We start from the raw sequence: 25,971 nt of genomic DNA on the forward strand, positions 1-25,971 counted from the left end.
CCAGAAAGGGAAAACCTACCTGATAGTATGAGAAAATGCCCGTCACAATGACGACAGCGGAAAGTACAATACCCAGATACAAATTATCGTCGGCCGGCTCCTCGCTGGTGCTGGCCTGGATAGAATAGGCCACGAAGCAGAGAATAGCACCGATCCACAGCAACATGGCGAAACCACCGAACAGGTTCTTACAGAACTTCACCCATTCGGGTGTCTGCTTGGGTGGCGTCAGCGCATTGGGACCATCGCGCTCCAAGTTCTCCTTGGCCTTGGCGTGACTTAGACCCTGCAGAAGATCAGAGATGGATCAGTTTACATGTCAAGTACTACCAATCAAGTGGATGCACTTACATTCTCGGGATGTGTCTGAAAGCGCTGATACAATTCCTCAGGAGAGATTTTATGAAAATCGATATCCAACTCCTGTTTGAGATCATCTAAATTCTCCTTTTTATTAACTTTGGCCGGCATCTTGCGTCTTGACTGTTGAGTTCAAAGGGAAAATATATTAGTGCGAGAAGTTAATATGGTTACTGCAGCGATAGACCCATAAGCCGACATATAATCCGATTTACTTCATGCCTTGGTTAGGCCTTTGAGTAGGCGTAGAGTGTTCAATATTACTCAGAGTGTTTGGTTAAGAAGAGTGAAGAGAGAATTTTACTGAAAGGGTTAGGACTGAAGAAATCTTCAAAAGAATACACACCGTTTACCATTAAAGAGTTAGGGATAATTTCAGAATTACCGCTGTTAACTACTTACCCGTGTAATTTAGAACCTGTCAAAAGTGTTTCTAAACCTGTGTGCACGGGGATGTTATCGGATGGGGCGAACCCATTCCAAAATGAGTTCGAGCGTGAGAATATTCAAAACGACCGCTCTATACGTAAAGCTTTACTAATCTAAGGCATGCAAAATGCGCGCTAAATGACGCTCTCGATCGAAATGAGAAGAGCACGTAAATGAATTGAGGTGCACAAAACAAAACGACTGGCAATTATACAAACATTCGTTGTTTTTCTTTTACATATATTACGTATACCAAACAAAAGAAATTAAAAAAAGGAAAAACAAAAAAAAAAAAAACAGAGAAAAAATGAATGAAAGGCAACATTTTCTATACTTCAGCTATAAATATATATTTACTATGCTTTAGCTAACCTCGGAAACTTTTAAATTAGCCAGAAAAAAAAAAGAAAATTCGAAAAAATGGATTCGAATTATATTATATTATATTATGCATGGCCTTAGCAGCTGTCTAGTGTCTGGCATTCTATCTTTAACAGTGTCTATAAGTGTTCCTCTTTTTTTAAAGCACGCGCAATGCTTTTTGGCTCTCTGACGTCATTGTTGGGGTTGCCATGCAATCAAGGCAAAAACAAACAAATTAAAGTATTGGTCATTTGGAAATTTTTAAAACCGGCAAGTAAAACTGTTTTCTATCAATACTAAAAGCTTCCAGAAATTATTTCTTTAAAAATGGAAAACATACTACTCTACAAATGGGCGATGGAAAAATTTCTGAGAAAAATCAGAAATGGCCATATTTATGTCTTTATTATTATTGGCTACTATTATACATAGCGAAATATATCTATTTATAGTTGCTGTAAATATTTTGCCAATTCTTTCTAAATGTCAACCGCACTCGGTAAATGCCATTGGAACCATGCCCAAATTTAACAAATATAATAAATAATAAGTGCAATTATAGACTGGGAAAGGGAAATCGATGGGAACGGAATGGGTTAGTAAAGCGTATAAAATCGAAAGGAAAGCCAAGAGTGTGTGAAAAGTGAAAAACATAAATAAAGTGGATGAGAGATATGGTCTGGTGGTGTGCCTTTGTGTATGTGAGTGAGGAAAATTCGATTTACCTTGTACTGGCCATCGGCTGTGCGATTGTCGTCATCGGTGGCTATAACCGTGGCGACTCGATAAGAGTCCGCTCTCCCATGCTACGCGCATGAAGGTTTCGGTTTTGGTTTCGGTTTGGGTGGGTTGGAGGTTCGATTGGTTGTTTGGTGGTGTTTGATTGATGATGTCGATGATGGGCGAACAAAATAACGTTTTCAAACGGGAAAGAGATCAAAATCAAAAATCGAACAAAACCGAAAACGAGCATAAACAAATGCAAGACGTACACTATGTATATGTATGACTATTATATAAAATAAGAAGAGATATTTGCTACATCTGATAAAGTGATATAATCATTTCATTAAATGTTTATTCAAAATTTAATTGGCCATTTTATTCGTTTTTAGATTCTAAGATCCATTTTAAGCAATTACCTCTTGATTATTTTCACTTTATCATGGTTAGCAAATACCCTAACTAGCGAATAAACAGAAAATGATACATATGATCTAGAAATACTACAAATACACTTATGAAGTACGAATATATAAATAAATATGATAGTTTATGATGCATACAGTAAATCTAAACTAAAACTGAAGGCGGTTCAAGGGTTTTGTGGTTCTCGTTTGCCTAGCAACACGCGATTTGTTTTGATGATTCAGCGCAAATGGGAAATGGGAAACTTTTTGCCAGGCTGCCACATCCAAAAGGACCATGAATCATGTGTTATACATAGACTTCCAGTTGATGGGCTTTCCAGCTAGAGGTAGCCAAAATTCGATTCCATAACAGATCGGGGAGCGTTATCTGCAGTGCGTCGTGACTCAGACATGGTGTGTGTGCTCGATTATTATTTAAAAAAATAACAAACAAACAAAATTGCCGAGTGAAGAGCGTACCCGTCAGCGTATAAGAAGAAATTAAAAGATATGCAATATAAACAACAGACTACTACAGCAGCTTGTTGTTTGGCCATGCAAACTGAGGGGTCGAAAGAAATCAAATCAAATTAATTAAAAATACGAATGTCTCGAGAGGAGAGTATGTATGTACACTAATAAATGCGAGGGCGAGGAGAAAAGCGAGAACGCAAACCTGTCGCGTTCACATGGCAGCCAAAGCGAACTTGCGAGTATATTTCGGCTATATTCGAAAATCTTACGCTTTGTTTGGCTTTGCTTTTTCGGTCTGTCGTGTCTAGATTTATTTATTTTCATTATATGTTTCTATATGTGTTATTGCTATCAGGTTTTTTGAGTTTTTTGGCTCAATTGAGGACGCGACGCCTCAGCATGAAATAAATCGAATCGCGAGACCCGAGAATCGGGTCTACTGGTCTACAGGGATTGGCGCTGAAAGGTTTCTCTACTTTTTGGCTTACGCACTGTGGCAAGTGTTCAAACAAATATCGATCTGCCTGCGCGGCGGCTTTCGTATCTTTTATCTCTGCGTCGCTGGTTTCCCTCGCTATAAGATTCCCTCTCAAGTGCTAGACAATCTGATAAGGGAAATTCAAATTGGTTAGACTGGTTCTTAATTGTAATAGTTGCTTAGGCTTAAATACTAGACCTGCCTAGGAAGTGCAAAACAATTGTTAGTCGTGACTTTGGGGGGCGGAAAGCGCCTTCTTTTCCCACAATGGCGCTAATTCCGATTTTCCTATACAAATTAATTCAACTTAATCGCTCTTTTCATGCTTCAATTGATCCGAAACAATGCCAAGTGGCACAGCATGTGGAAACCAGGGTATGGGTATGGGTTTGGATTTGGGTTTGGGGTCCAGGATGGAGATTGAGGCGAGATATATATATATATAAATTTAGGTATATAAATCAAAATGCGACAATGGCAGGCCAGCCACAGAAAAGCTTACATAATTCAGCGAAATGGAAAATAGCAAACGGAGAACTGAGAACAGCGAACTGCGAGCTGCTAGCCAATTAGGCAAACAGATACAAATGTATCTGTGGCTGCGCTTCAGCTGAAATGTTTCCCCTCTAAACCTAACAGAACTGAACAGAACGGTTTGCGCACATTTCGCCGCAAACCATTTGGCATTTGAACTTGAATATCAATTTACAACGAGTCGACGATTTGAAAGAGGAAAGAGCGGTGCACCGAATTGACGCGCTAATTGTTCAATCAATGCAAAAAAGCAAAAAGTATCTGGGAAATGTGTAAGCCCGAAAACGAGTGAATTAAGCCACACAAATTGTCGCTACATCACTTTTGTGTGAAGGTGCATTCGCCGACAGGTGAGTGCAAGTTCGGTTTTAACCAGTTTCAAACCAGATTCAAGCGGCTCAATCGCTCAGGTGTCTGATTCAAATTAATAGAACACAATGCATTCGCCTCGGAAATCGAAACTGTTTTCCTAGGCTCGTTTTCCCCGCGAGACCCAAAAAAAAAAAAATTTAAAAAAAATTCCAACTGGCAAACCAGTTTTATAAGGGCATGATAACAAATCGTGTCTGGTATCTCCGCATCTGACAAATGCATTTTCACTCCGACTCGTTTTTGTTTTTTTAGTGAACCCCAGATACTGACTGCTCCTCCCTTGTAAAGCCAGGTGAGCTTAACTCGCTAATGATCTCAGATCCCGGTATGTTCAATTTAAAACTTTATTAACAATTCTCCGCTAATTGTCTGCTCAATTTTCGCACGTTTTGCATGCTCTGTTTGAAGAGCTCCAGCCCCTGTTTATTTTTTTTATATTCCAGACCTTTGTGGTTTCTTATCAGAAAACTCTCCTTAGAAAATAAGGCAAGGGCATGTTATGTAACTCAAGATAATCGAAGCCTTAGGTAAAAGTTAACTTAAATTAATCATGCTTTGCAGCGGTCAAGGTAAATTATAAATGATTGGAGGTAAATACGTAAATGGGATGAAATGTTTCTGAGCTCGTCAGCTTTGATTACCCACCTGAGCACTCATAATGCGGTTTCTTGTTTAAACTTATTAGAGGCGAGACAGTTAAACGATCAACAAACAAAAATGCAAACGACGTGCGGCAAATAAAACACGATTAACAAATAAACGGGAAAATAAAACTTAAAAAAACAACTGAAATGAGAAAATTGAATGTTAGAAAAAGGGCAAGATTAACAGGGGAGCTCGAGCTTATGCAACAATCCACAGGATACGCGGGCGCTGGAAGGTCGGAAGGAGGCGGTGGAGCAGCAAGTGGACCGCTGGAAGGCCACGGAGTCATGGGAACGATTGGTTTGGAATTGGACAATGGAATAGAGTGCGTGTGTGTGTTTGTGAGTGTGTGGAAATGCAGGCTGGCTGCAGTTTCCAGGATGCCAAATAACGGCACATGGCAAAAAGAGAGAGTAAGATAGAGGCAGAGCGAATAAATTCCGAAAGTGAGCGAGCTTAACGGTAAACAGCGCAGTGAGAGCGAACCGTTAAAGGCGCACGCTCGCAAAGAGCGGCAGGAAAAATGCTCGAAATTTTCCAAGATTTTTTCTTGTGCTCCTCTTTTTTTTATGCTGTGTGTGCGGAATTATGAAATCGCCAGGCGGGGGGTCACAAATCGCCAGATAGCTAGCTATAGCTATATCCCCTTGTTCGTGTGGAGGGTGGCCAGAAATTACTGCTATTCCAAAATGTAAATCGCGTCAATTGAATCTAAACGATTTCATTGCCACAAAAAGTACGTCAGACGAATGCGGAGGAAACGGACAAAAAGGCGGACGGACATGCGTTTGGCTTGCCATGAACGCCAAATTGAATGCCAAATCATCAAAAAGAAGGAAAACATTATTTCGGCAATTCTTCTCTTTTTCTAGAACACACATAGAGTCACACACACACTAAATCACTCGGACACTGTCAAATTCGTCTGAAAATGCATTTTTTTCTCGCATTTTCCCCCCAGGGAAAATAGGGAAAATGCCTCGACACATTCAGTTCTTTTCGATCTCCTGCTTCTCTCTTCAGATGGTTACAAATGTATATATCCATTACGCCAGGCATGAAGTTTTTGGAAAAATCGATTCCGTACAAGGACGTTGTCGTTTTCTCGACGCCCCTAAAATGGGGTGGTGGGCAGTCGGTGGGTCGGTGGGCGCTGCAGTTGAGCAGACATGGAAAGTTCTTGGTTTCTTTTTTTGTATTTTTTCATTTTTCTTTTGCTTTTTTTCTACCTTTTACACGTTTGGGTGCTATTACACAATTTTTGCGCTTGGCGTTGCGAATTCTGTTTTGGGGGCTTTCGCAGAAAACTACCCCGTTAGCAGTATTGAACTTGTATTCAGCACTAGAACCGATTCGCGTTGGAACGAGACAAATACAACAAATACTGATCACACACGATTGCTATTTGCTATTTGCTATACGTAATATCCTTTAAATATTATTTGTTTTTTGTCGAACGAGTTAGTCCTGTGCTGCTTCCTCTTCTTGCTGGAGCTGAACTCAATCGATGCACAGTTATTGTGTAAGCAGAGCAGCGGAGCACACACCAACGCCGAGGGGGCGTGCGGTCGGCGGGCGGGGGAGCAGAGCTGTACTGTACCACCCGACAAAGAGACGAGATAGCTGCTGCCACAGTTGGACCTTCCCAGTTCGGATTCGACGTTCGACTGAAACTTTTCGGCGCGCCGCGAGTGGTTAAGCTTTCTCGATTCTCGGCTAGAACGTTTTCCGTTCCGTTCTGCCGACGTCGGCGTCTAATTGAGAGCTTTCGCCAGCAGATGTTACACTGCGGCCCCGAGCGCTCTCCTACACTCATCGAAAAATTAACTGTTGTATTGATTAGTTGCAGACTAATAGTAAATAAAAACTAGTAACGAAGATGCCTTTTTTGGAACGTATTCTACTTGAACATAGAAATAAAAAAACTGAACATAGGCGTAAAAACTGATTCTTTCGCTCTTTCTTTTAAAGCCTAAAATGAATGTTTTAGCACAGCTGTGATGTTGTAATATTTGACATACATTTTAATTTTTTAAATTATACAAACTACTTATTTCGATATTTACATAATTTTTATAATTTCAAGTCTTTTATCTTTTTGAGTAAGACGTACAGCGTAATTTCCAAATGATTCATAAAATCTCGAGTATGGTTTATTTTCATTGTTGATTTAAGTATGAGTAACGTAGTATTCAGTGATTTAAATACGGTACGGTAAGCAGAAAAACACTGGTTATTTAGTTTAAACTGTTATCAGTAAATTTCTTATCTAATTAACAATTCTAAGAAAACTATTTTGTAAACATATTTTCGTTAAAAATGCTATAATATTGAATCTTTTGGGACCAAAATTTTTTTTTAAGTGTAGCCTCTCGTGCGAAAAATGCACAGTGACTGAGAGCTTTCCAGCCGAAATATCTATGGCAGTGTGACAAGTGAGGCAGGCAATGGGTAAGGAGAGCGTAATGAGAGCGGAATGGAGAAGAAGGAGAGAGCAAGCACTTCGAAACTGGAGCAGCGGGAGATGGAGAGGGGGCGGCTCTAGGGGTTGGCTGCGCAGCTCGGAGCAGCGGAATGTGTGTCAGTTGGAGAGAGGGAGAGGCGAAGAAAAGCGGGTAACGAGCAGAAAAACTACGGGGTGGCAAGAGAGAAGGACGGAGCCCCAAAATGAGATAGATAGACAAAAAGAGAGAGAGCGAAAATCTACATAAATTGTATAACGAAAACAAAGCGTTTGATAAAAAGGGCAAGCCAACAACTTTGGCATTTCGGAACAGCCGCCTTATCGAGCCCTTGCATGACGTCACTCCATGAGGACCCAATTCCCAAAAAAGTGATGACAATTACTCAGGCTTGTATTCAACATCATCCAGTCAAATGGACAACCCCCGGGGCCAAATGGAAAACCTCCCCCGAAGCCCGGTAAATCATTGTGGCACGTTAGGAAAATTGTATTCTCATATTTAGTCTTCGAAGCCCGAATCCCATATATGAATCCATGCAAGGATGTCTCTAACCGCGACTCAAAGCTTTTCCTATTCTTACTTAACACATTTATAGGCCAAGTAGCAGGGGATGCGGGTGAAATGACACCACGACTGGCTTAAGGACTCAAGTAATTTCCTTTTCGGACCTTGAGTCTATTTCGGGTTCCTTGTAACTCAAGTTTAATTACACGTAATGTTGCCAACACAGATACAAAAAAAATCACATGGATACGGACTTGGTCAGAAAGTAATACACTGAAGAAAGAACTATATTATAAAGTTAACAATGTCCATACCAACGGGCTCGGAATGCCTCATAATGTACTATATATAGATAAAGCTGGCATAGTTTCTATTTAAAATAATATGAATTACATACTACTAATGGATATAACAAAGGCTCTTGAACCCCAAGGGTAATTCAGAGCCCGGAATTTAATTTAACGTAAACAAGTTACAAAAGATTAATTGTTACAAATGTAACTCTCAGGCTATTACACAATTGTGCTCAATTTCCAAAAGGGAATTTCCATTTTCTAATTTAAGGTTTGAATTTCACTGATAATACCGCTTTTGATTAAAAACAAACCCAGTTTGTTAAATATTTTTGTGCTTCAAAGTTGGAATTTATAAAAGCACTTTTTCTATGTGCACAATATTCAACGGAAAATCAATATAAGACATCGTGCCAGCAAAAGCAGCGGGAAAAGTTTCAGTCTCTGGTTTTCCGGAGCGGAGGGGTGGCGGAATAACTCCTCTATCGATCCATGGGGGCCATCCAGATTTCTGCCCGGAATCATGCACGTTTTATCAACTTATTGAATCGCGTGTGATATCCGCTGAAGAAGTGTCTCGGCCAGATGAACTCCAACTCAATTTGTGGGTCATCAACTTGGCTACATGTTACGGGGAAGAGCACAGAGGTGGCACAAAATAAATAAACAAATGCCGAGTTAAGTGACCGTGTTGGCCAGTTGTGTCCGCCAAAAGTTCTCCCACACCAAGCTGGCCTAATATCAAGTTATGTAATGACACGACAAAAAACACTTGGCAACCGGAATGAAAGTTGAGATACATAGATAAAGTTAGAAACTTTTCCCCCAGATATCGCCGGGGTGACCCATAGAAATATATGTATCCATGTGAATCGACTCGTGAGCGTTTACTTATGTAAAAAGGAGAGCGACGTCACTGCTCGTCAATGAGTTCAGCTGACAAATGGTCAACTGACAAGGGTTCCTCATAGCCAAGCCAATGGCCCATCGGTCAGTTTTGAAGTCTACGGACGGTGTTCTATATCGCAGTCATTGAACATCAATCCGACCATCGATCAGTCGCCACCGGATATTTCCCGAAACAACTCAATTTAGTGTTCCACCTGCCACGTGTCGCCCTCTTTCCTGGGTAACTGAAATACCAGCCTTCTGAAAAATCAATATCCAAATTATGGCTGTGGTAAAGGACTGGGGCTACAGGGGGTTTCCCAAACAAAAAGGGTCTGTTCCACTGCCAATTATGACTTTTAGGCAAAATCAATAAGCGAAGCAGCGCTGATGACTTTACCAATTTGCATGGTGTCAAAGTCAACTAGCCTCTGTCGTTGCCTCTGCCGAGACCCCAATATAAACCCAAATCCGAGAACCGAATTTTAGCGATAAAACAGCTCTGGTTTATGAAATCTTACTGTTAGCTTCTTATCAAGGAATTTCGGGTCATTAGAGGGTGAAATTCAAACAAAATAAATATGTTTTATATAACACCCATTATGAGCTTTTTGTTTTAATAGTGAGACCTTTATAGAACTAAATTCTAAATATAAGTTACACTATCTAAGAAAAGCTTTGACAGTTTTGGCCAAGAAATTCTTGTCTAAACTTAGCTAGTCTTCATAATATAAATATCCTTGCCATTAAGTAAGACTGATAAAATCTGTTATATGACATTTGGGGGTCAAAGTTCAGTTTTTGTTATGCGACATTTGAAAATTCGAGCTGGGAAGTTCCACTATAGCTTAGGAGTTGCATTCGCACTTTGCATTTGCATTTGAAAAGAGGATGAGCGTGCAAGTTGGTTTGGCAGCTAGTAGCTAAAACTTTGGCCACATCGCTAATTGCCATTGGCAAGTGCAATTCCCCAAATGATTGGGAGTACGGGGGAGGAGTGATTCGGGTCGGAAGAGTGGGCGGCGGGCCTCGAATCGGTTGCATAATGGCGTTCATGACCTGGGCCCTGGAAAAAACTGGCAAAACGGCGACAGAAATCAGAGACGGCGACAGAAAGTCCGAGACCGAGTGCAGCATAATCACTGGAATCACGAGTACCCCGATATGCGAGCGAATGAGCCATAAAGCTGACAGCGGGCTGTTGTACTTGAGCATTGATTAAAATGTGTGACCCCCTGCAGCCCCCCTTTTGACCCCTTGGGGGGTCTTTTCTCGCCATGAATGGCAGACTGACTACAACGGACGAACGGTCATGCGAGGAAAATGTATCGTGATAAATTTCAAGGTAAGGGATATGCTAAGCAATTATTTCATTATTACATGTGTATGGTAAAAGCTTTAACGAGTTATAGTTTACAATTTGTATTTAAATGTGAGAAGCCCGGTTAGGATAAACAGTACTTTAATTTAAGGAACCTTTTTGGCATAAAGAGGTATGGGAAGATATCCTATATCTTTAAACCTAGAATATTTAGTTTAAGAACAAAATTTCCTGATCATGTCACTATATAACACCGTATAAACTCAGTCCAAACCCATGTCGGAGTCCGGCTCTAGTTAGTCTATGATGCCATTCGAAGCAATTTGCTGGTCGCTCCTCGTAGGCGTTTATGACAATAGATTTACGAGCATAGCTCGTCTAATTTACGCCATTCCCATTGTAAAGAAGCGACCATCCATCCATCCAGCTCATATAGTAGTTAAAAAGATGAGAAAAACCTTAGACGGCGACAACGATGAAGGAAAGTCACTGGCATCTCTCGGCGGGCAGCATTGAATGAAATGCCCCGGAAAAAACCAATTGTTATTCCACGTTTAATTTAGTAGAGCAATGGAAAGCATAGCCATAGCCAAAGCCATAGTCTCCTCCTTCCGCCCACCGCCCACCTTGTGAATCCGATTTCACGGTTCGCGGGAATGGACTGCCAGCAGCTGACTGGGCTGGCTGCATCGTTGTGGGCGGGCAGATCTTGGATTCATCCTATTCCATCCCATCTCATCTCATCTCATCCCATCCCATCGCATCGCATCTCATAGATACGGATACAGAGACAGACGGCAGCGCTTGGCTTTGAGTTTCAGTTGGGTAATGCGAACCGCCGGAGACCGCCCGTCCGAAAATGGAGCAATAAATTCTAATCAAAATTAAAATATACATAATAATAAAGTAAGCAAAGCAGCTATCTAGTATAGCACAAGCATTTTCTATAGACCATTCAGCGCGTGTGTGCACTTGTCATTGCCTGGAAACTGAATGGACGGAATGGGGGTGTCATGGGTTAAGGGGATGGTCCAATATGTTGGCCAAATGAGTTCGCCCAGCGGGGACTGCTCCTACAGTTAGAGTGACTTTCCTCGTTCTCTTGGCAAGAATATATATATATGTGTACATTTTATAACAGGGTGTTCTCCAAGGGTCCTAAAACCGAGAACAACTTGCCACTTCATCTCCATAAAACCAACTGATAATAGAGGTCTTGTGAAAGATATATTTTAAACAAAAATAGTATAATGATGGTGAGACTTCTTTATTCCTTATCAGTAAGTTCAAGCATGTAATAGTTAAGTGCCACTGGTAACAAAGTGGAAAACTTTTCTTTAAGATTCCAAGATAAATGTAAAAAAGTAAAAAATTGACTTAAGCAGGTAGTTCTTTCTATACCATAAGACTGTTGATAAGAGTACTGCTCATTACCTTAAACCGGTTAGGAACTTGACATTCCGAACGAGTAATTTATATACTCGTAAAACAAGCTTGTAATACATTTTATTTTTACCTCTTGAAAGTTCATTTTATTTTAACAGCGTTCAAACTGTGTAAGCTGAATAATTTTAATAGGAATATTAATTACATTTTTTTTACTGATTTTGGGATTGTTCTGTTGATAAAAATTTTAATAAATGATGTTAGAAGTTACCTTTATTAATTATCTTACTAAAAATCAGCCGTAATTATTTTTCTGGGAATTTAATAAGCAAGTAGGAAAGTTGTTTCTATGGCAAAAAAAAATTTTTAATGATGCATTGGGTATTGAGAAGCTCATTTAGCGGTGCTTTTCCCACACCCTGAATGGGCTCCCTCTAATGTGTGCCACAAATCGATAGGAAACCCATCTTTACGAGATTCTTGGAGTGGGCAAGGTGGGTGCATCGGGCTGACACGCGCCACCGCTCAATGAACCGCTTTACACTAAATCAGCCTCAATTGAGAGCGTGCTGGCTAACCTACTTAAGCGGCAGCAGTCAAAGCCAGCGATTTGTGGCACGTTGGCACGTCTAATTGGAAGACAGTGGGAAAACGAACAAGGGATCCGAATGGCGATTACTTGGAGGTAATGCTCACCCAGATCCCCAAACCAAGGTTGCCCGGCAACGCGACAGAATTATTCCTATACCTTCAATGACAATCGGGAATCAGTTGGACCTTATCAGATATCCGCTATCTAGCGAAGCCATCGACCATCCACTGACGCACTTCACCTGGTCACGACGCAAACCAGTTAGGCTGAAGTGCTGCGGAACCCAAAACCAATTACAGCTGTTGACGGTTATTTGTTTACCCGACTTATTTGCCACTATTATTTCTCATTATCGGGCAGTGCGATAATTTGATTCGACTCAAAACCCGGTTATTTTCGGCTACCACCAAAAATCGCACATTGGCATTGGCCTGCTACTTATACTAATTTGTTTGCATTTGCATTCGTCAGAAAGGCATTATTTCGAAGCGATCGTGACTGCGAAAGTCCGTGGAAGAGCAGCGTCAGCGGCGTGTATTAAATTGTATTTAAATTAAAACAAATTACGGACAGGCCGGGCTCTGTGCGATTGTATGTGTAAGTGGCGGCAATTGTTGATATTGTCGTCATATATGAGGCATTAAATTAAATAAAAATTTATTATGACGATTTAAGGAGCGACAAGCAACAAGCAACAAGCAAAGTGCGAATCAAAAGATACAGGCACAGAGATTCACACCCAATTGAGTTACATATAATAATCTGGAAGAATTCGAACAATCTTTCAATTGCCAACATCGTTTGGAAAACATTTTCAATTTCATTTCCATTTCGACATGCCAAGATTTTCACGTTTGCGGCAGGTGATTTAATTTTTTGCTATTTTTTATAGATATCCAGTGCCAGAAGAAAGCTCATGGACCACTAGCGGTCAAATCCGATTTCAACGGGTTCGTGCGGGATATACATATAAGTGTATATTTATTTACTTGATCTGGAATAGTTGGCTAGGCCTGCTGGGCCTCTGCTTTTCTATGTTTATTCATTATTTATGTCTTCCCCCCCCTGACGGCAATTGAATCAAAGTATCTGCGGAGTTGAGTACTCAAACGAATATTTGACAGTTATGTCATTTCCTTCAGCGTTACAGATTGCCCAGACGAACTGGCTTAATCTCGGCCCAGCTCGTTTACTTCCTCCCACAATGCGTTCGGGTAATTGCGGTAATTGTTGTCGCTCAGACAATATTAAGTGCGTGACACAAGACGAGTTCAGAATTCTGAAGATCTCGTCTCACCGCTCAAAACTCGTTTGAACCGGTGGGCATAAATAGTTCCATTGTTAAGCTTGAACACTACAATGCTTAGCCCTAAGCCTAATTTTCAGGTAGCCAGGCAATAATCCAACCCTTCAAGTTTTAGCCACCCTTGAGGGGACGTGATCGATCGACCATGAGAAAAGACCAAGCCAAAAGTAAAGAACTCGAAAACAAATGAAAATGAAAATAAATCACCGTCCCGTTCTAAAACTTAATCTACAAGTGTGGGCCAGCGTTATCTGATAAGCAGACGAAAGGTAAATATAGCGGCAGCCCGCATATACAGATAGATACCTGGGAAACTGGAGCCCAGACCCCTAACAGTGGGTTATGCAATCACCGTAATTAAAACCCTCCCCATTGACGCAAGCTGGGTTGGCAAGTGCCAAATATCACACCGAATCGAAACAAATCGAAGTCCTTGTCAAGTGCAATCTTTGGATGTGACAGCAAACAGTCAATGGAATAGAGGTGTTAATTTTTCAATTCTTGCGATCCGACTGCCAATTGATGCCAGCGCGAAACTATGATGCCTTTTTTCGCCCCCTGCACTCGAACAACATCTCAATCGGTTTGCCATTGTCAGTTGATTAGATTTTTATTGGCGTGTAATTGAATTAAAATGGCCAATATTATTTTGCTGGCACGCTTTGATTGCCGAAAGCAAGTCACCGCCTCGGGCAGACGGTTTTCTGGTATTTTCCAGTTGTAATTATTATCGCTGTCGCTCTTTATGGCCATCAGGCAAACTGTGGGGCAGTTAAAACGAAATTAAGATCTCAAAACAGAGGCAAAAGCCGGGTAAAACTGGCCACAGAGAAGGAGGCCCGTCCCCGTTTTTGGGTGCTGAAAATACCCAGCCATAATATATAAATATAACCACATGTATGTTCTGCATAAAAATGCTGATAACTGCTGATAGTAATTAAATACTCAGGATTACACTAGAACCTGTCATTATTCACCTTGGCAGGCATTCTTCTGTTTGTTGTCTGCCCATAAACTCTTAATTGCTTTATCTGCATTTTTCGACTGATAAATGCCCAGATACAGCCATACACCGACTAATTCTGGTTTCGGCTGACCCTCAATTCCATATCATTTACCCATGCAGCAAGAAAACTTCATTATCGCTCTGTGTCGGTATGCTTGTTCTTAGAGCATCGTCAGATTGTAGTTTCTTGATTTTTGCTGTGCTTTTTAAATTGACTTAAATTGAAAGCGCATGACTCAGCGTATGAAATGAAGACACGATGCTTGCGGGGTTGTGGGAAAAATGTACATAACTCAGCTCTATGAGGATTTGTGCGTGAAATTATAATAGAATTTTCCCCAGGCACAGTGGGTTTGCACATAACTCTTAACTCGTTGGAGGGACTAAGATTTAAAAACCTTAAAATAAGACATTAAGACATAAGGCTTAAAAGAATAATCAATATGCCCCAAAAAGCAAAAAGACAGTTTTTATCACTTATAACTAAAATCTCAAAATTCAGTGTTCATTTCAGAAGGCTCTGATAAAATCTCGATATAAAATTTTACCATCTTAAATCACCCATTGCCAGAGCCCACTGTGTTTATCGTGGAATTGGGTTGCTATTAGATAGTTTTGCATACTTTCAGGCCGTAATGGCAGAGTAGGTGTGTCAGTGTGCGACCTGCCCTTAGACAAGCCCAGAAATCAATAGACGTAGGAGTACGGACTTGGTTGTTTAGCACTAGGAATATGACAAGAAGTCTGGCGTAGTATCAATCGCTTTTGAAACCAACTCATTAACGTCTGCGGTGTAATTAAGTGGCGTCATCGGTGGGGCATTTAGTTAGTAATCGGCGGGAAGGGTACAGAAGGAAAAAGAAGGGCTAGTACAAAAAATACGGGAAAAGTACGCCGATTTACGCTAATGTGCGAGTGTGTGTAATTAGCAGCGCACGACTCGGCCCAATGACACCAATTCCGGAAGGAGGGAAAAGCACGGAAAATGGAAAAATAAACGTTGAGTGCGAATGTTATGCAGGGTAGTTTCGTCTCATGTTAGGGCTCGAGATTCCAATAATAAAATCTGCGAGATGCGGCGGAATGGGGCGTGGTTCGGAAGGGGGGCGGCAGCAATACCGGTTATGTAAGCCGAAAAGTGGAAAATTTCCAGGCACGGAAAAGCGAAAAGCTTTCTCGCCTGGAAAGTGGAAATTTTGGAAAATGGAAATAAGAAACAGGAAAGCGGGGATTGCGCATGTCAGCCAAGGGTTAACACGCGAGTAGTGGAAGGCCGAGTGGAAAAAAAACGAAGCACACCTGGAAAGCAGGAGAGCAAGCGAGAGATAGAGAGAGGCTCAAAGAGAGAGAGAAGAGAGAAGCGCATTAGAAGACAATTCGAGTCCGAAAAATGTTAAAAACCAGGCCTAACCCAGGCTCTTTTTATAGATCAGCAGGTAAGCAGATAAAAAGACGAAGCAGATCCAATAGGATTAGTAACTCCACCCAGTTTCATTTTCGTTTTTACACCCACTTTCGGGAAGCCCACAAAGCAAATAATTAAACTTCTTAGGGCGTCGCCTCAGCTTTGTTGTTGTTGCTGCCTTTTACACTAGCAACAAAACAAATAGACGCAGCAGTGACAGCAACAACAACAACATCAACGTACACAAAACACAGATACACGCACACACCACCGCACTCGGGCTTCGATTTTTCCCACTAAAAACAACGCCCGCTTAGAGTTTTAGAACTTGTAGCAATTTGTTTTAACCCTGGAAACACGACCCTCTAACTTCATGGTCTAACAATCTTTTGCACTTCACCGTTTCGGTACTTAATTAACTTAGTTTTCATTGTAATTCTGGCTTAATTTCTGCTCACCTCGTAATCCGACCTTAACGCCATGTTATTTTAATTTAATACGATTAATTTTAGGGATGGGAAACATATACGAATATCAATATATCGATATTTTTGGAAAAGGAAATATTTATATCGGGATATTTTTGCGCCATATACATGAATATCGATAATTCAATATAATTTCAAAAAGAGTTTTAACTATTTTTTTTGTATTTTTTCTTCAAAAAAAAAGATTTATGAATACAAATGAATACAACGTGCAGTACAAATTTGTACATATGCTTTTAAATTTTTCAATATATTTTAAGTAAACACTTTCCATAATAATTTTAGTTTATGAATTTTGGTCTACAAAACATTAGTGACATATCTATTCAAAGAAAATGTATAAATATAGAATATCTAAGCATTATTAATTTATTAACTTGATCAACAGTTTTATATTTTTACCAGTTAAATTGATTTTAATTTAATGTTGTATGTATTTTACATATTTCTTACCTAGGTTCGAAACATTGAGTCCAGAATGTAACGGGTAACGCTGGAGATGAGTGAAACATCGCTATGATGCGGTATGAAAACCCGCTACGGTGAGGTGAGACAGCTTTGGCTGTAATTGAAACTCAGCTAAGTGGTATTTTTAACGGTTTAAAACTAATTTAAATAATTTATTAATTTAATTTAAAAACAAAGGTATATGTTTGCTACCATGCCCTATCTTTTGAGCCAAGAAAATTTTTTTATAAAATAAATGAAAAAAAGTAATTTCGAATGATTGCGTTTTTTTTTATTAACGCATGCCCAAGTGGTGAGTATAAAAAGCCTATGTGGGAACTAGTAAAATTTTAGTTATATTAAATAAATGAAAATAACACGTTATTAATGATTACAGTAAGTACAAAACTTAAAAGTAACAAACAGTTTATTTTAACACAGATACAGTATACAAAAGTAAGACCACATAATGCAATGTGATTTGTCCACAAATGGACGGCACACTATTACCAAATAGGACTTACTCGCTGTTCATACTTAAAAAAATGAATTATTAAAAAAAATTCTTTTAAAGACTATTTTAAGGTCTTTCACTTTATTTAAACCATAAAATAACAAATTCATCAACTCGTGGCCAATTGCTTAAATACCACCTGTCGTTTTTGGGCCCATTAAATGTAAGTACCAAATTTGTATCGTTTTACAAGAACAATAACCAGTACTCCAGTTTTCTTTGCCCTTTTATGCCATTTACCCTCTGAGGAAACTTCAATTGGTTTATCCGGTTAATTAATATTTTGAAATCAATTGTTGTCGACACGAGCAGTAACAAGGATGTAACTCCAAACAAGCTGCGGTTGCTTAGGCCAAATGACTTTTCCCCCAGCATCGAAGCTCCTTACGCTTCCTGACACCTTTCCCCTACCTCCCTCCATTATCCTGCAGGCCCGTCAATCGATTCAATATCCCATGGCCATTAGAAAGAGCCGGCTCGACTACAAAATTGAGCCCACATAAGCTGAAAGGAAATCGCCTTGTTGCCGCTGCCTTCGGCTTTTGCTTTTGCTTTTGCCATTGCCTTGGCTTTGGCTCAAACAACCTGAAAGGTCCAATCAACAGGTGTCTCCCTCTGTGTGCGAGCTGGCGTTTAGTGTTTGTGTGTTTGTGGTTCAACAACCGGGTCGGGTCGACGGCAAGAAGTCAGCTCCACGTCGGATGCCTTGGTGTGTGCCAAGCCAAATGGCGAGAAATAAAACTGGAATAATTCAATAGGAGGCGTGGTCAGCCCACTCAACCGCCCCACTCGGTGGCAAGGAAAAGGGGCAGGTTTGCTGGCGACAAGGAGGGTTGTAGAAGAAAGGCAGCTTCATTGCTTGCGTAATGAATGTCCTTAGCAGGCAGGGCACGTTTCATGTTTTTTCGTTCATGTTTGCTCGGCCAAGCTCCTGGAATCCCCCGTCCTGGGCGCCAATTTGGAGCCAAGCGGAAAGACCAGAATGCTGGCCATTAAAGCCGCTCCAATTCTCCGCTCGCCGCTCCCCACCACTCATTTCACTTAAGTTCATTTGGCAATTTAACACTTCCCGGGCACGCATCACAGCCCTGGCGTCTTAATTTGCGCCGTTTTTTGTGCTTATGCTCATAATAAATGCAAAAAACAAATAAATTTCCTGCCAAAGGAAATGCCGAAAATATTTGCATGCAAATTCTTGACCTCGTCCACAGAAAAAATAAGCAACAGCCCAGCAGCAGCCGTCCCGTCAACCGCAATTTGAGTAAATTTAATTGAAACCCCTTGGCCTGCTCATGCATATTTATTAAGTCCTGGTGGAATGGTAATGGTGCCCCTGCCAAAGGGGTTTTTTGGGGAGCCAAAGGGGGCCTAAGCAACTGTTGCTGCACATTGCGCATACGCCGCGTGTGGCCGCCCGGAGTAAGTTTCTGGCGCAGCACAGGCAGCTCCAACTCAATTTCCACGGGCACTACCAGCCGATTATGCTAATGTCGAAGGAAAGGTAGCGACATAAGAAAATTCGAGTTTTATTCCGGCAGGGCAAGGAGGAAGGATGCTGGATGGACAAAAAAAGGTGAGTTTGTCCTTGCTCTCGCCCTTCGTATTACCAATAAAAGACAGCAGGAATTTGCAGCTGTAAGAGAGGAGGATTTCCCCTTTTCCTTCCCTTTTGCTTATCGCGCTGACTTCTTGCTTCCGGTCTTATTTCTTGCCTTTGGACAGCACAACGCTGCCTGTCTGCCGTATAACAAATAGCAAAACGTCCTGTCCGTCCGGCTGGCTGACTGGCATTCGTGGGTTCGTCCCGGCTCGTCAACAAATTGTTGCTCCGCAGCTGCTGCGTGAGTTTTTGGTCGGAAGGTTTATGCTCTCGCGTGGCTCTCTAGCATTTTCAACATTGCGCATACGCCGTGTGTGCGTGAATTGGCCAACTATGGCCCACTGTGCCTGGGGACTTGCCGCCTGTGCCAACTGTTCTATATGGCCCGTATAACAGCAGACAGCAACAGCTGCTGGACGCACAGTTCATCGACAGTCCTCAGTCTGGTTGGGTCCTTGGGTGGAAAACGCGGCAAAAACGCAAAAAAGCAGCAGGAGTAGCAGCATAGCATTATAGGAGAAGCAGCAGCACAGCACAACCGGAAAAGCAACAGAGTAGTGCGAGAGCCTGGCGAAAGGCAGATCCTTAAAGTTTCGTGGCTTAATTCCCGGAAATTCCCGGTGACCAATTCGCGAGTTTTCGAATCGAGTGCGTTCAAAGTCAAAAGCGGAGCTTCGCGAGCCTTAGCAGAGCTAGCCGGATTAATCCTAGCATTGGGATTTGCGCACCGCCCAGCGGCATAAAATGATAAGTAAGTGGACAGGGAAAAGTCTAAGATGATAAGGTATTTTCCATTAAAATCTCTCAAATTGAGTTTTAATCAATTGAAATAATTTTTAACACAAAGATTTTAGAGTTTTTAACTAATACTTTGTACTGTATACTATCTTATAAGATGCATTGAACATGAACTTGAAAAATGCTTATTGCCTAATTACTTTTTGGGGGCAAATTAATTTTATTAAAGTATTTCTTACTCGGATTTTTTAAGGTACAACCTCTTTTTAAGCCTTTTCCCTGTACTTAAATATTCCGCTGTAAATTCAGGGAAATAAAAAATGTCCAGACAAAGAGCAAAACGATTTGAATCAAGTGTCAGGCTAATAAATGTGCTTTGGAATAGCGCCGCCTCATGAATTTTTACCACTTTGCCGATGTCCTGGCATGCCACTTCCCCGCTGGTCCACTTCACATGTTGCGGCTGTTGCACGAGCGTCTGTTTAACGCCACTTAATGTCCTTTCTATTTACTTTCCGCTGCGGTGCTGTGTGTGCGAGTGTTGATGACTGCACAAAGCACACACAAACTGGTGAAAAAAACACACACTCAAAACACACACACACACACGGCAACACTTCTGTGTACTTGCCACTCAACAGTTTCGTGTGAGGAAAAGAGAAAAACGCTTTTACTGCGGCGTTGGAAAAACGAGAAAAGTTTTCTTTGCCCGCCTAGAAAAACTCTAAACAAAAGTTGAGTCGAGCAACAGTAACAGTAATAGCAACAAACAACGCGAAACAACATTAATTTACGTGCTAAAAGCGGCCTTGAAAACTTGCCTCCGTGCGGTAATTGTGCTTGAAAATGAGGATCGTACTCCGGCCATGGGGGAGTGGTGGGAATAGCCCGGAAAACTGTCCAGGCATCGTCCTTGTATTCTCGGTGATTTCCCATTGAAACACAAAAATCGACGTACCGTGGCGCTGTAAGAAAACAGCAAAAAGTAAATTGGAAAACTTCATTAAGATGAGTCGAAGCAAAAATCTTGGTTTTCACTTTTTCTGCTTACTAATTAGCAGTGGAAGCCACCCTGCTTTTTAGCATCTTCATGAAACGATAAAGATTTCACAATTACAACTTATTTCCTCATTTTACGCAGATTTACGAGACTCTCGTCTAAGCGAATGATGAGTAAATCAACTCACAATGCCTCAGCTTCTTAACTGAATGTACACGCAGAAAAGTCTGCCTAGCAATTAAGTAATGCAAATCTCTGCAACGCGAGAAGAGGATTTCTCAAAAAAAAAAGAGAATCGTAAATTATGTTTTTATTTTTCTGCCCCAGAAACAAAATTAAAGAGGATTTTGTTTGGGTGTAAATCAACATGAAATGTCTGGGGTTAAAAAGATGCACTGGCAACAAGATTATGGGTATAGATGGAGGGTTCAACTTAATATATATTTTGTGAATTTAAAAAAGAGATGGTTTTCTAGTATGGTTTAAGAAGTTTCACTAATTTAAAAATATTTTTGTAAAGTTGTAAAATGTAGTTCAAATGAATTCATACAAAGTTATTGCGGGTTATCATTATTTACTTCTCGCAAGCAAAAGTTATTGTCTTTTATTATTATTTATAGAAATTATATAAAACTCCAAAATTCATGACCTTCATTTTGGTTAAAATCCTCCTTTAATTTATATTTACCCCAAATAAGGTAAACCATTTCTAAAATTTATTTATCCAACAAACATTTTACGCATTTTTACTTTTTTTAAATCCAAACTCAGTAGCTTCATAATTTGTTCGATTTAAGTAAATGTGATTTCAATTCGCTTGTAGCTTTCCAATTATTGCGGTTAGGATCTGAAATTGAATTGGTTGACGGTCTCGGTTATGGTTAATTAAATTGAAAAATTATTTTAGGCAGCTGTGGTTCGTTTCAGTGGCTTTCGAAACAGCAGCTGGTTTATTTTCCCAGTGTAGTTAAGCGTTCAATGATCTCGGTTTAAAAAAAGGGACCATAAAATGTTGTCAGGAAGCACTGAGAAGGGAATGGGGTGCTGGAGCGCACACATTTTCCGGACGGAGTTAATGAAACAATGCAGCGGTTGCTTTAAGACATTTACCACCCCCTACTTATTTCCCACTCCCCTCCACTCCATCAGTTGTGCAGCCAGGCTCATGTGTGTATGTTGGTGTGTGTGAAAATTTTACGAGAGACGCTTTTCTTTCCGCTTTTCGCCAGATCCTTTGTCGGTTTTGCTTTTGCTTTCGCTTCACTTCTGCCTTTATTTTCCTGCGATGCTCATTTGGATTCACATTTCGTTGTTGTTTTTCCTGTTTTTGTTGTTGCCAGCCGCCCCCTACAAACATCCCTACACACCATCTACCACCCAACGCCCAACACCACGCCCATTCAAATCGTCAGTCGCATGAAATCGTCGAGATTTACGCATATATTTTTGTGTGGAGTTACCCACTCGGCGGCGGCACTCGCCTTTCACCGCTTTCCCCCAACAGTTTTCCGGGGTATGGGAACAAGTCCAAAAACTCAATTGCGGCTTTTTATGTGTAATTCGCATTTTTGTTCGCCTTCTTTGCCGTCGATTTCATTGTCGTTGTGCTCGTCGGATATTATTTTTTAATTTAACTTTTATATTCGGGGCTTTCGTCAGATCCACCCGCCCCAGCGATGCTTTTTGGGGGCCTGTTTACTTTTATGGGCCAGTGTCTTCTGATTCTATAATTTGCTTGATTCTTGCTCTTTGTCGTTTTATTAAAATTAATTTAAATGCGACAATCAGCGTGAGTCCAGCATCCCAAGTTCCCGGTCACTTTGGCCCTCCCGAAAAAAAAGGCAAACAAAAGTCCGTAGAGCTACCGGAATGGCAACAATGTGCAGAACGACATCAGCGGCTTATGTTAATGAGCACTTACAAGCTGTAATGACGGTGGATGAGATGGGGGAGAGGAAGTGGGTGGAGCCTATGGGGAGTTGGTGAAAATGGACAGGAAAAGCGGAAAGTAAAAAACCGTAAAAAAATGGCCACGAATTTAAAAATTATGCAGCAGCAACAGAATGGAAACGAGCTTTGTATGTTTAATTAACACTTTAAACCTTCATTTTCGTTCATAATTTATTTGATCATCTTGCCAAGGGAAAAGAAAAAGCAGGTTAAGGAAGAGGGAGAAATTGAGGCAAAACTTTATATTACTTAAAATAATTATAAATTTCTATCAAATCGATTCTTAAGTACATGAATTTATCTACGATATTTTCCTCTACAAAATAATATAAATTATAAAACATTAATAATACAAACAGTGAATTCACTTACCTGACATAAATATTATTCAAATACTTTGAATTTTTCAAAAAAGGTCACCAATTACTTAAGACGCTTTCCTTTGATGAATAATACTCCAATTTCGTTGGGCCTTGGGTAGATGAGGCGATAGGTTGCCAACGAGGAAGTGAGGTGCAACCGATGAGGTGGCAATCAAACCACATCCCCCGGCGGCTCTCATCGCATTTCGGGCCCCAGCTGCGATGGCAATCCACAAGTAAAAGACGTTGGCAGCCATATTTGTCATTTGATCAATACAAGTATCGGGTGGCCGCATATAAGGACACAGCTGTGTATATCGATGTGTCTACAATACGTATCATTCATGTTGTCCTTATTAGACTTGTAGCCGTGTCTGTGGCAGAGACACATCGCTCAATTTTTGTTATCCTTTCTTCGCTTATTGGCAGCGGTTGCAATATTTCAACAGGCAAATGCCACGCCCTCTGCCACTGCCACTGACACCCGTCTTCCCCCTTCAACACATACACATTTGTTGCTCCCTTAACGCGTCGCATCGCATCGCTCGCTTGTTGATGGCACTTTGTCATGTGTTCGACAAAGAAAATTGAAAATAAAAATCGTTTCTCTCCTCGATTCCCCAAATTCCCCCCTCCCAACCCTTATATCAAATTGTGAAGTTTTGTAAGCAAACACAACCAGTGGGTGGTGGGCTTTGATGGAGAAAAGTCTAAGGAAAACCAAAGAAAACGCACACACACTTGCTACGTTCAGACGGCCATGTGTAAATAGTCTGCAAAAGCGGCTAAAGGTTCCTTTTTGAGATGGTTCCTCGACGGATGAAGCACTCAGCTCGGGTTTTCCTCTTCACAATGCTGGTAAGGAAAATAGCAGAGCATGGGAAAATATCTGTAAATAATTTACTGCCGAGGGGATCACTTAATAACTACTTTACAGAATAAATAGTTTTATTTATACAGGAAAAGTATACATTGTATACGATGAGTGGGAAATGTAACAGCATTGATGTGAAGTAAATTATGTCAGTTTGTTATTATTTACAAGGGGATTTTAAAATGAGAATTTAAAATTATAATTGGAAATTGTAATCAACATAGGATGAAACTCCCAGCAATCATTTTTAAATTTTGATTTTAATTATATAAAAGCATAAAGATTAAAGATTTAAGCAACTATTTTGTTTTGGTAAAATAAAATCAGTTCACGATGCCATTAAATATATCCCAAATATTAAAAGAAAATGTTTTTACTAAAACTACTTAATTAGTAAAATTGTTAGCATTTTGTATTTTTTTTCATTTCTGCAGAAGGATCTCTTCAGCAATTAAAAACTTTTGTTTGCTAAAAGCTGGACATTTATATACTCGTATGAGCATGGTAAAATATCAGCATTCCAATATTTATTCGGTTGGCAGAGAAAATATTTTCCTTTTTGTTAGAAGCTTTTGAAGTGCATATTTTCCTTTGAAAATTTTCGGTTTATTCATTTTCACTGCCACTTTTTGGTATCCCATCTTTTTTTATTCAATTTGGCTTGCTTTCGTTGAGTTCCTTTGTTTATTCACAGTCCTAATCAAATTGAAAGCGCTGTAAGCTAGCGGCTTATGGGGGAATTCTTTGCATTGCAGCGGTTTACTTACATCAATTCCATATATCTCCTCCATAGCGACATTTTCAAACGAAAGTTGCTTTTCAAGTTCATACACACACACACACGCTCACACCCATACCAATGAAATGTCACGGATGCTGGCAGTTGACACTTTTTTTGGGACTTTTTCTATCCATTTTTCAACCCCTCGAAAAAGGACTTTCAAAGCAACTGCAGACAGCATCCATTTCCCACGGCTTGTCTTTAATGGGGAATTTTCAGAATAATTCAGCTTCAGCTTTTCACATTGCCACAGATTCGCTGGCCACACTCAAAATGGTTAACTGCACTCACACATACACCCACATACAAAGCGTGAGTGCACATTGCAATTCCTTTTTTTTCCCACGCCATTTTCATTGTTCTTTGGTGCTTTTTTCCTCTGGTCCTTTTCGAAATGAAAATTTTTCATAGCATACATTGGTGGGCAATTCCCGGTTTTTGCAACGCTTGCCATTTGTTCGCCTTAATTTCTTTTTTCTGTGATTTTCGGTGACATTTTGTTATCCTTGGAGTGCTCTATTGCCCACTTTATTTGGCCCTTTTCTGATTCGGTTTTTGTTTTTTTCTTTCTATGCTTGCAACCCTGATTTATAACCGGCAAATAGAAATTGTAATTGGTTCTCGTTTGCCACTCGGGCGGAGGCTAATTACACGCTTTGCCACCGAAAGTGGATTTACGTTCTGTGGTTTACTCAACTCCGCTCCTGCCATTTTACACTCACCCCCGACCCCACCCATAGAAGTGGGTCAATTTTTGCCTGTCGACCATAATGCAATGAGAACGATAACGAAGCGATGTGTGTTGCAATGAGCGGAAAGGTTTAGATTTATTGGACAAAGTATTTTAGTCAGACTTTAACTTAGATTCTTTTTGGGTTAACAGTTTTTTGCTATAAAAGTGCATTCTTCCTTGAGATACTTTTTAGTATTTAATAAGAAAAGAAAGTTGGAAACTTTAAACTGTATTATCTGAATATTTTAGTGAAAGTTAATAAAAAAACACAGTAATTAAAAATAACTCATTCTATTAATTTGAAATTAATTTAAAGCTCTTGAAAATAAATCAGTACTCAACCTTTTCCAGATACGCAAATCCCGATAATCCCTTAGCTTTAGTTTTTCTCTCCGTGTGGCAGGGGCCGTACGGTTTTAGAGAATGTGGTGAATGTGGCATCCAGTTTAGACATTTAACGCAAAAGCAATTACGACTACAGCCACAAAAGCTTCGAATGACCCCTCCTCTTAGCCCCCTTTTGCAATGCCAAT

The 25,971-nt window shown here is 40.4% G+C and overlaps 1 protein-coding gene across 6 annotated transcripts in view; it reads right to left on the bottom strand.

Moving 5' to 3' along the window:
• Positions 1 to 16,466, bottom strand: part of LOC108110197 (sodium/potassium-transporting ATPase subunit alpha) — a 29,029-nt gene extending 12,563 nt beyond the window's left edge. For 3 of the 6 annotated variants that reach the window (XM_017219161.2, XM_017219160.2, XM_017219162.2), the window contains exons 1-4: positions 16,410 to 16,466; positions 1,878 to 1,958; positions 352 to 483; positions 20 to 286 (exon numbers count right to left, since the gene is read on the bottom strand). In XM_017219161.2, coding sequence (XP_017074650.1) covers positions 20 to 286; positions 352 to 483; positions 1,878 to 1,958; positions 16,410 to 16,433 — 504 coding nt within the window. In that variant the 5' untranslated portion in view covers positions 16,434 to 16,466. Of the gene's footprint in view, positions 1 to 19; positions 287 to 351; positions 484 to 1,877; positions 1,959 to 4,785; positions 4,927 to 6,014; positions 6,456 to 16,409 lie in introns of those variants that run through there. The other 3 variants (XM_017219163.2, XM_017219159.2, XM_017219165.2) reach the window with 3 other exon arrangements.
• Between the last annotated feature and the right edge of the window lie 9,505 nt (positions 16,467 to 25,971).

This window comes from Drosophila eugracilis, unplaced genomic scaffold (assembly GCF_018153835.1).
Source record: "Drosophila eugracilis isolate 14026-0451.02 unplaced genomic scaffold, ASM1815383v1 contig_1135, whole genome shotgun sequence".
NCBI lineage: Eukaryota > Metazoa > Arthropoda > Insecta > Diptera > Drosophilidae > Drosophila > Drosophila eugracilis.